Genomic DNA, 11355 nt, shown 5'->3' with positions numbered 1-11355 from the left:
TTTGTCTGTCTATGATAGTAACTGGAACTATAGAATTAGCAACAATAAGCTTTTTCAAAGAGGTAGGTTTTAAGTCTAATCTTAAAAGTAGCGATGGAGTCAGCCTCCCATACCTGGACAGGGAGCTGGTTCCATAGCAGGGGGGCCTGGTAGCTAAATGCTCGGCCCCCCATTCTACTCCTAGAAACTCTGGGAACCACAAGTAGACCAGCATTCTGAGAGCGGAGCGGTCTATCCATCCTCCAGGTAGGATGGAGCTAGGCCTCTGAGGACCTTGTAGGTCAAAAGAAGGGTTTTAAAAATTATTCTAAATTTAACGGGCAGCCAATGAAGAGACGTCATTACAGGAGTTATGTGATCTCTTTTGTCAATACATAAAGAATTACAATAGTCCAGCCTGGAAGTAACAAATGCATGGACTAACTTTTCAGCATCATGCCGCATCAGTAGCTTTCTGATCTTTGCGATGTTTCTCAGGTGAAAAAAGGCACTTCTATAGACTGTTTTAATGTGTGAGTTGAAGGAGAGATTTTGGTCAAAAGTTACTCCAAGATTCCTCACAGAGAGACTAGATGTTAATGAGATACCATCTAGAGTGATCATGTGATCTAATCTATCCCTGAGAGGTTCAGGACCAAACACCATGACCTCAGTTTTTCCTGAGTTAAGGAGGAGGAAATTTGAAGACATCCAGGACTTTATGTCTTTAAGACAGGCCTGAAGCTTCACTAACTTCTGTCTCCTCTGGTTTCATGGATAAATAAAGCTGAGTGTCATCAGCATAACAATGAACATTTATCCCATGCTGCCGAATAATGTTCCCTAAGGGAAGCATGTACAAGGTGAAGAGGATTGGTCCAAGTACAGAACCTTGAGGAACTCCATGGCTAACCCTACTGTATGAGGAGGGAACACCATGGACATGAGCAAACTGGTATCTGTCAGATAAATATGATCTAAACCAGTCTAGTGCTGTCCCTTTAATCCCAATCACATGTTCCAGTCTCTGTAACAGGATGCTGTGATCAACTGTATCAAAAGCAGCACTGAGGTCCAGCAGAACCAGCATAGAGACCAGTCCGTGATCTGAAGCTATAGTAGCGGAGTTTACAAAGCTCTGCGACAGTATACATATATTGTTTCATATAGGGGATGACCGGCACATATTTAAGTCAATAGTGACATTGGCATAACATTCTCTTCTGCCCTTAGACCCTTAAATCGACCATGGAAATAGTCCCAGGAAAATCCTTAAGCGGGAAAAAAAGTGAAAATCCTTAGGGTGAGCAAGAGAGGAAGTAGTCCTCTTCCAGGATGTTCAAACATCCACTAGATGCTGTTTACAGACAATAAAACAGTTAAAAGTTTGGAAAGAAAATAAAGGCTATGATATAGCTTTCCAGGTTTTTTTTACTTTCTATTAGAGAATGTAATCAACTCAACGTATCTAGCATTTTTACGTCATTACTTTCGTAAAAGCCTGGACAGCACTGGTACCTCTTGCGATATTCAGTTTTTACCGCCTGTCTGTAGGCTGTCTTGTAGATGATCCTTGAAGAAAACACATAGACAGGAAGCTAAGAAGCCTTACCAATAGGAACAGAAAATCAGCAAAAGCAGGAAATGATTTACCACTGCTGTTACCTGTGATGCAAACATCTGTCGGCAGTCCGAGGGTCTGAGCAAGCCTCTTCTGTCACTTGATCATAAGGATGTAAATAGGACTCCTTCACTGAGGTGGTGAAACTGAAAAGTAAAACAATAATAAAAACTAAAGTAGTTGCTGTTGTGATGGGAAGGTCATTGGTCTGCCCTAGCACTGTAAATGAACAGTACACGAAACACTTTAACTTGCAATATTGAGTACTTCTAAACAGCTTACTCTGGCAGTGGCAGTTCCTGGTGTTTCAGAGGATAAACTCATTATCTGGCCTCAACAAAAAAATGGTCTATTTATTTATTTATTGGTAAATACTGTCCTCCATTCATTTCCCAAAACTGATTTTTGAGCTTAACATACCATCTTGGCATCCTTGCCATGAAAATCAGATTTCAATCAATCAATCTTTATTTATATAGCGTCTTTTACAATCAGAATTGTTTCAAGGCGCTTTCCAGAATCCCAGGGCCTAACCCCAGACAAGCAACAGTGGCAAGGAAAAACTCCCCTTTAACAGGAAGAAACCTTGAGCAGGACCAGGCTCATGTAGGGGGACCCTCCTGCTGATGGCCGGCTGGGTAGAGAGAGAGGAGAAGGGGGAGGACAGAATAGATAGAACATAGAAATACATTCAATTAACGATACCTGTAGATGAATACAGAAGGGGGGGGAGATAAGCAGAAAAACTACACAAGAAATAACATACTTGGAGAGGAGAGGAGAGGAGAGGAGAGGAGAGGAGAGGAGAGGAGAGGAGAGGAGAGGAGAGGAGAGGAGAGGAAACCATCACCCAGTGGGGTGACAGAGGCCTGTCAGGTGATCATGGTGAGCAGGAACAGACTCATATAGGGGGACCCTCCTGCTGATGGGGGGCTGGGTAGAGAGAGAGGAGAAGGCAGAGGACAGGTAGAGGCGAGAATAGGTGGAACATAGTAATACATTAGATTAATTAAAATAAGTTGCCGTTAGAGTCAGGTTGGGTGGGTCAGCGGGGACAGAGGTCAGTAGGTCAGTGTACAGCTATGAAGGCGGCGATACCTGTAGATGTATACAGACGGGAGGGCAGAAAACTACACAGTAAATAACATCACTGGTCTACTTGGTGAGCAGGGGAGGAGAGGAGACCATGACCCATTGGGGTGACAGAGGCCTGTCTGAGTGTTAACACTGGACAATGATACTTAAACTAATATTCACACTCACTTCAATATAGTTTTCATCTGAGACAAATCGGTTGGTCGGTTGGTCACACAGAAATGCTTGCGTGACATTCTTATGTCGCACAAACATTTCAGAATGTCAGAACTTTTCACTTGTAATTGGACATTCAATAAATTTGCTTGCTTTTTATGTTGTCTTTGAGGTATAAACAATATTTTGCATGCATGGCCTTGATGCTTTTGTTATCCCATCATATTACATCTGTCGTATAAAATCCCAAGAGTATTTCGTATGATTTATACCTAGAAGGCTGAATTTGGAAAACATTCCACTAACATTTGTTCTTATGTGCAGATGGGAACATTTGGGCCAGGTTGTCTGAAGAAGTGTGACTGTGTCCATGCCGATGGCTGCCAAGCTGCCACTGGCAAGTGCCACTGTCTCCCAGGTTGGTGGGGTAAGTATTTAAGAATTTTGAATATTTGGGAAAAGACAACTCTGGGCTTGAGAAAACTTTACTGGACTCCCTTTATTTTTTTGAAAATGTTTCACATCTAACTTAACTGGTTGGAATTACAGTTATGCGCTGATGTTAGTGATCATTAGAGGTAATATGCATTACTGAAGGGGTGTGGATCCTCTCAGCCATTATGTGATGTTAGTTGTGAATGACTTTCTGGGGAGGGATCCAAGGACAGGATTGTAAGCTGGCAACTGGTGGTGTAAACCTCCTCTGCTGATCAGAGATGTTATTTAAACTTCAACAAAGTTGGCTTTTTTAACTTTTCTTTCAAACCATCTTTCTTCTTTGGTCAAAACCTTCAGGGACACACCTTGAGCATGAGTTCAGAGAAGCTTGGTGCTCATGGACCACAACCGCAGACCCACTTGGTGGTTGATGTGAGAAATCAGTTGACTTATCGGTCCAGACCACAACATGCTTCCCCTGAAATATCGGACAGAATTACGGCAAGACCAGATATACTGACTATAATTCAAGCAGGTTGATCTCTCCAAAAGGGATCCCACTCACCCTGGACCTCCCAGCCTCATGGAGCCATCCTCATGGGAACCATCCTCGTAGGAGCTCGCTACAGAGATCACTTGTGGAGCCACCCCAGATCAGCCTGAGAAGCTGTGGCCATGAGACCCAATAGCCTCCAGCCATACGTCACTGTGACATGCTTGCTCACAGTCAACTGTGAAGAGCCATCAATTGGCACAGCTATGCTTTTTATGGTCAGGAAGGTCCCCAACAGGTTTGAGTACAGGTTTGAAAATGAAGCCAAAATATTCCACTTGTTGCTCTGGAACAAAGCAGTTCCCTGTTAAAGGCCAGTTCAAGATTCTTGAGGTGGCGCTACACATTCACATTGTCAAGCTGGGCCTAATGTTCTGTCAGGGAGCAAATCAATCAATCAATCAAGCAATCAATCAATCTTTATTTATATAGCGTCTGTTACAATCAAAATTGTTTCTAGGCGCTTTACAGAATGCCAAGGCCTGACCCCCCAACAGTGGCAAGGAAAAACTCCCCTTTAACAGGAAGAAACCTTGAGCAGGACCAGGCTCATATAGGGGGACCCACCTGCTGATGGCCGGCTGGGTAAAGAGAGAAGAGTAGGGGGAGGACAGGTAGAGGATAGAATAGGTAGAGAATATAGAAATGCATTATATTAATCAAAATAGGCTGCCGGTAGAGTCGAGTTGAGTGGGTCAAATCAACCAATCATCTGAGTGATTCAAGATATAATACCCTGGTGATGGAGAGGAGCCAGTGCTGCCTCCACGCATTTTGTGGAGGAGCGAGGAGACAAGGACAGGCCAACTGGGAGGACTGTGTATCCATATGCATTGTTCTGAAAGAAAAAACAGAAGTACCTCCTGTGGCTCTTTTATATTGGAATGTGGAAGTTTACATCCACCGGATAGAAAACCAAACTCTGCTCTGTATGGATAACAGAATGCACAATGAACAAAGCATGCAAAAGAAGCTGGTGAACCCTTTTAGGTTCCAGATAGAGGCCACCGTTCTTCTTTTGAATCAAGGAGCATGTTGAGGAAAACATGTGGTGCACCTTGCTGCTGGAGACAGGTGTAATTGTCCCTTTCTGCAAAAGGGCCATGACCACTGCCACAAGTGACTGATTACCTGCCCTGGCGTGCAAGAGTGGGAATATTTCCAAAATTTGCAATGGTTTCATTCTAAACTGGACTCTATCCTGACTCCATCATACTCACCACCCAAGGAGAAAGAGTACACTGATTGCCATTGTACTCAGTGAGTGGGGTGCTGAGGAGTAAAGATTGTGGAGGGAGGCTGCCAACTATTGAATTCAACCGCAAAATCAGGAAGGACAGGGAGCCCATCTGAGGTGTGCATGCTGTATTGTGCTAATTAGGTATCGTGCACAGACTGCACTTGTTTTGGCAGCTGCACAATCTCCATCTGCTTTGGAGAATGTCTTTTCTCCCACACACTGCCTGCTTGCATGGTGCAGATCACCCACTGCCTGCATCTTCATCTCATCCTGCTGACAAGCCTGGCTCAGGATAAGCGACAGAGAGAGGAAATCCTGGCCATCCTGCAACATGGCCCAGTGAAAAAGCTATGAAATGAAGCCTCCGGTGACCTCCAACTTCCTGGATGTAGTGGGTTCTCTCTGCTTTTTAAATGGCATGCAAGAAAGTTACATGGTTAAAAAGTAAATAAGTAAACTACATTACCACATTAACCAAAATCAATTATTCCAAACCCAAAAGGATCAATCCGAAACCATACTCACGCTCTCCAGAAGGAGAAATAAAGACTGAGCAGGTGATCACATAGGTGTATATGTTGGCTCTGATTGTGTCTGAGGGCAGATTTATTAATGTGCCATTTTTCTCCTGAAACAGCTCACTCACTGGTTTTATATCAGATGGATGTAAACTCTGGGATTCCCACCACTTAATTTAGAACTGAGAAGCCTCTTGGATAGAGGTGAACTGTCTTCAAAAAAACTAAAGAAAGTCCAATTAAATTTTCTTAAGCCAAGATTGGGCTTCACCCTGGATGACTGAGAACATTCATCCACATTGAGGAAAATAAATTAAAGATTTTTGTCATGCCTTTTTCCCATCAAGGTTCTACTTGTAGTGAACCATGTTCTGCTGGTCTGTGGGGGCGTCACTGTAACCAGACGTGTTTTAAGCATTGCCCAAACAGTGACACATGTTTAAGGGAGACTGGAGCATGTATCTGTCGTCCAGGATTCTTGGGAGAGACCTGTCAGAACAGTAAGCATTACTGTCTACAACCTGACATAAAGGAAAAATTGCGCCACATGCGTTCACTATTTGCCTCATTATCTCCCAGAATGCAGACCTGGTACCTATGGTGAACAGTGTAGTATGCCATGCCCATCCTGTGGCCAGTCATACCGTTGTCACCATGTGACTGGAAAGTGTGACTGCCTGCCAGGATACACAGGAGCCAATTGTGATCAAGGTTGCAAATATGAACTTTCACATTACAAATCATTGTGATACATTTTTATGTTCAAATGCAATTACCTCCAACATCAATATTTTACAGATTGCCCTCCAGGATACTATGGCAAAATGTGTTCTGAAGTGTGTGATATCTGTGCCAACAATTCTACATGCAACCCTCATGATGGGCATTGTGAATGTTTACCTGGCTGGACTGCAAGAGACTGCTCAAAACGTGAGTTAACATGATTTGGCAGTTTTTTATTTTATTTTTTGCTCTGGATGTTAAGGGGTCCAGTTTGGTGGCCTTAGGTTCAGGTCTATGCTTTTTGCAGAATATATGGTTCTGCTGGTCATGGTCTAATACTGTCACTGGACAAGTTTATAGCCGATCGAGGGGACAGTGGAGCGGTACATTGACAAATGGTTTGGTGCAACATCAGCATTAATGCAGACTTTATATCAGTCTGTTGTGGCAAAGAAGGAACTGAACCCAAAAGCAAAGCCCCTTTAAGATATGATAAGAAGATTGGTCATCCCAGAAGCTTCAGAGTATAGCTGGTGCTCTTCACTTTCAAGAGCAGCCACATGATGTAGTTTGGACATCGGATTAGGAGACCTTCCTGCTGAATTTATTTCCATTGTAATAATACTTAATGCTGTTTAACACAGTTCGCACATTTCCTTGTTTAATATAGTTAGGGTTAGGGTTAGAGTTTTGGCTCAGTCATACCATGGCAGCTCAGTCATACCATGGCAGCAAGGTATCTAGCAGCTGGGTACGACAGGGGTCAAAGGTGATTTTCTTGAAAAGGAGGAGGTATAAATTTGTGCAGCGTTGCTCTAATGTGTCATGTGTTTGATAGCCTGTTCTGCAGGGCACTTTGGGCCATTTTGTACCCAGACCTGTTCCTGTCCAGCAAATCACATCTGTGACCAATTTACCGGAGACTGTGTTTGTGAAAATGGAGATGACTGCCAGCAGGGTATGGATGCCAACAGGTTCTCATACGAATAAACGAGCTGACTTCAAGATTTAAATGACTGACTTTAAAGATGTGTCATTACATTAGCTTACTTTTTTTCTGCTCTTGTCACCTTTAAATTCAGAGTCATCTGAACAATCAGGCAGTGTTATGGTTCCTCTTCCTCCCAGTGAAAAGGAGTCCTGGGGCGCCATCACTGGCACGGTTGCACTTGTCATCTTGGTTGTTTTGCTGCTGGCTCTGCTGTTGCTCTACCGTCACAGACAGAGGGACAAAGAGAACAACACCCCAACCGTCTCCTTTTCCACCAGCCGTACTGTCAACTCTGAATATGCTATTCCAGGTAGAGTACAGATGGGATTTCTATCACTTTATAAAGCATATCTAGTGATTTTGAAATCAGCATTAAAGGTAATGCACTTTACTTTAAGAATATTCCTGATTGGATTCTTTCCAGATGCAGCTAAAAAATACAAACACACTATATGCATGACTGATACTTTTGGGAAGTATAGAAAAACACACAATTATTAACATTTGGTCAGATTAACCATCTTGTCCACATTTTGACTGTAACAAATGCTATATTAATAAATCTGAACTGAATGTCAGATGATGTAGATCACGTTGACAAGATTAATCTGACATAATTCCACATAAATATGATGTGTGTTAGTTTGCCATACGTGTAAAGGTTTTAGTCTGTTTGGAAAGATGCATTGATTTTTCTTGTGGTCATTATTTAATTTACATATCTCCCTCAAAAGAAAGCCAAATAAAAAAGTTTACAGAACTATATTAGCTAACTATTATTATACTTTAAAAAATATTAGAATTGTTTAAAGTAGTTAGTTACATTTAAAATTAGAAACAATTTTGATTGTAACAGACGCAATATAAATAAAGATTGATTGATTGATTGATTGATTGATTGATTGAATTCAATGTTTTTATAGCTGGGCACAGAACCAAAGTGGCTTGGTTGCATAACACTGTTGTTTTGTTGTTTTTAGTGCTCGCCGAGGGAGTATTTTTATTGCGACAATGTAATTGCACCAGACTCACTCTGTGTGCTTTGCTTGACAGATGTTCCTCACAGTTACCACCACTACTACTCCAATCCTAGTTACCACACGCTGAGCCAAAACAGACCTCCATTGCCACACATCCCCAACAACCATGAACACACCATCAAGGTGAAAGTCCGCTCTGGTTAATTAATGCAGTGCTCTTAAATACTGTATATATACATGTATATATGTCAGTCAATTAATTTAGAACAAGCTTCAATGCTTACCCATGTCTTATTGTTATGTTTTTCTTTCCTTTAGACCACCAATAACCAGCTGTTCTGCAGTGTGAAAAACATGGAGAGGGAAAGACGAGGCTTGTTTGGGGTTGAGATGAACGCTACTTTACCTGCAGACTGGAAACACCATGAGTCCAGAAAAAGTGCAGGTCTGTGTGGTTTTAAGGCTCTCCAAAATTTAGCCAGAGGAGACAGAGTCAAACTATTATTATTTGCATGCTAATGAATATCTGTACTTTATGGTCCACTATAATCTTAACCAAAAAACATAAAAGATCTTTCCACATTGTCATTTAAACCCAATTATTGTAAAGACTATTTTTGCTATTTACTGTATTTCAATCCACTATATGCACCGTCACTTTTGGGTTTTAGATGAGCCAGTGTTGGCATTTACACCAAAACAACTTACATATATAGAAGATAGTGTAGAAACAAATCTCCCTGCCAGAGCATGCCCCAAACACTGTTTGAGAAACAGCTGCTCCAGCTGCTGCCCAAGATGGTCAATTCCATTGGGAAGACTTTACTTTTTACTGAGAACTGAGTCTTTCTATCTGGTCCTAAACCCCAAGCCTTCGCACTCCAAGACCATGTTGTTCCAGCGCAGGAATGGCACCAGGCTTCAGTTTGTGCCTTTGTTCTGTCAGCTTGGTGACCGCTTGTGACACAAACTGTCAACAAACTGTTACACACATGCCTACAGCATGAGGCAACATGAAAAGGTTGTCTGTTATTATTATTTTTATTATTATTTAAATGACAAATTAAAGTGAGTATTTAATTTATTCTCTATCCAGCATGTCTTCATAAACCCATATAAAAGCTCTAAAATCACCAAGTAGAATTGATTGCAGGTGTTTTGTCCTCTGACTGTGTTGTTTCGATGTGGTTTAACCCCTATTATGTGTTGCCTATGCAGTTCAAGAGCTGAAGGACACAGCAGCAATCAGTAGCAGCTCTCTGAACAGTGAAAATCCATATGCCACCATTAAAGATCTGCCAGGCCTGCCTTTCTGCCCACCAGAGAGCAGCTACATGGAAATGAAGTCTGCAGTGCCCAGAGACAGAGCATACACCGAAATTGGCCCTCCACCATGCAACACCTCCTCATTGTACACAGGTGACTAACACCTTCGACCTCCTTCAGTTGTTCATCTTATATGATACACTTTTCATTTATTTTACTAACAATTCAGGATAAAGTAACATACTAGTTTGTACAGACTGTTTATACTTGTTTCCATTGTATATATTTAACTATAATTAGTAATTTTGAGGTATTTTGGATATTTTCAAGCTATTAATTTTAATTATTTTAATTATTTGCTCTTATTAGTATTATTATTATTAGTAGTGATAGTAGTATTATTATTATTTCAAGTTCATATCAGACCTTACAAGTCTTTCCAGGTTCTTTTTATGAGGGAATTAAATATACTTTTATTAATAGCCATAATGTGATGACTAGAGCAATGAGGGCACTTGTGATTCACACTATGATGGTATGAAGCTAATAATCATCTGTAAAGAATATCAGATCATTTGATTGTTGGAAACATTGATATACTGAAATGTCAGAGTGTTTACTCAGATACAGGAATATAAACACTTACCGGTATTTGATTCCTGTTGTCTGGAGTCAAGGCCTTGTGATTTTGGGGGGATTATTCTATTTTCACATTTCTCATCATCTCATTGTTGTTCACATTTCTTTCAACAGGTAGTCAAACTTCTGCTGTTCATGCATCTCACGAGGACCCCCCGAACCACTACGATCTTCCTGTCAATAGCCACATCCCAGGACATTACGACTTGCCTCCAATACGCCGCCCCCCCTACCCGAGAAGAACAACTCATTGACATTTGCACTTGACATGCAATAGTCTAGTTTGGGATATAGAAAAAGCAAACTTTCCTTTCTTCACTAAGCTCATACAAGGATAAAATGGGAGGGGGTCTCTCGCCCTGGGAATGACTTTTTATAGTGGATGTTCCCCCTTTTACAGAATTGCGCCCTCTGTGGGCTGAAGTAGTTCTCACATCACCGCGGTAGACTTGACATCCAGAATGGTGAGCCAGAACTCCTGGGTGAGAAAGGATGGACTGTGGCGACCCCAGCGGGTCTCGAGTGGAATAAATCTATATACCGCAAGACTTTCTAAACAGTTTGTGTTAGAAATGCTCATACTGTTGCACTTCTTGCTTGTGTTTAATTTTTTTTTGAAGTTTTCTTTCAATGGGTTAGAACCTTTGCAGCTGGAGCTGTGGACAGATGTTCAAAAATGTAACAACTTAAAGTTAAAAGCAGAGGAGAAAAAAAACAATCTGGAACTTCAGTGCAATAAGTGTTGACATTGATGGCTTCTTATTGCTTGTACAGAAATGTGGAATCAGGGATTTGTTAATGATCACCAATTTTTGCCCCTTTGTTTATCATCACTAGCATAATATTGTGGTAGGTATAAATGAACAGTATTAAACTCCTTCAATACAAAAACATTTCTACTTTTTGCTTGTTGGCAATAATATGGCACATATTTCTGCTGCTGTCAAATGTAAACTTTGTAAATAACAATATATTTTAGCATCACTAATGACAATGAACATGATATTTGAATGTTTGTATCATCAGAAGGCAGCAACTGTCTTGTATAATTTTGGAAAGACTTTTGGAAGGACCACATAAGTATAAGCATCGCAAAAAAAATTTGTTAACTACATTTTATATTTTCAACACTCCACTTTTGTAGACACTGTGTTTT

General features: G+C 41.2%; 1 protein-coding gene across 4 annotated transcripts in view; it reads left to right on the top strand.

Moving 5' to 3' along the window:
• Nucleotides 1-11085, top strand: part of pear1 (platelet endothelial aggregation receptor 1) — a 44029-nt gene extending 32944 nt beyond the window's left edge. For all 4 annotated transcript variants that reach the window (XM_029838354.1, XM_029838351.1, XM_029838353.1 and 1 more), the window contains 10 exons: nucleotides 3176-3278; nucleotides 5948-6100; nucleotides 6180-6311; nucleotides 6399-6530; nucleotides 7162-7281; nucleotides 7406-7624; nucleotides 8368-8477; nucleotides 8613-8739; nucleotides 9513-9713; nucleotides 10314-11085. In XM_029838354.1, the coding sequence (XP_029694214.1) occupies nucleotides 3176-3278; nucleotides 5948-6100; nucleotides 6180-6311; nucleotides 6399-6530; nucleotides 7162-7281; nucleotides 7406-7624; nucleotides 8368-8477; nucleotides 8613-8739; nucleotides 9513-9713; nucleotides 10314-10453 (1437 nt within the window). In that variant the 3' untranslated portion in view covers nucleotides 10454-11085. The remainder of the gene's footprint in view (nucleotides 1-3175; nucleotides 3279-5947; nucleotides 6101-6179; nucleotides 6312-6398; nucleotides 6531-7161; nucleotides 7282-7405; nucleotides 7625-8367; nucleotides 8478-8612; nucleotides 8740-9512; nucleotides 9714-10313) is intronic.
• Nucleotides 11086-11355: the final 270 nt, after the last annotated feature.

The sequence above is a fragment of the Takifugu rubripes genome, chromosome 7 (assembly GCF_901000725.2).
Source record: "Takifugu rubripes chromosome 7, fTakRub1.2, whole genome shotgun sequence".
Lineage (NCBI taxonomy): Eukaryota > Metazoa > Chordata > Actinopteri > Tetraodontiformes > Tetraodontidae > Takifugu > Takifugu rubripes.
Note: the sequence above shows the minus strand (reverse complement) of the source record. Positions and strands in the feature narration are given on the sequence as shown.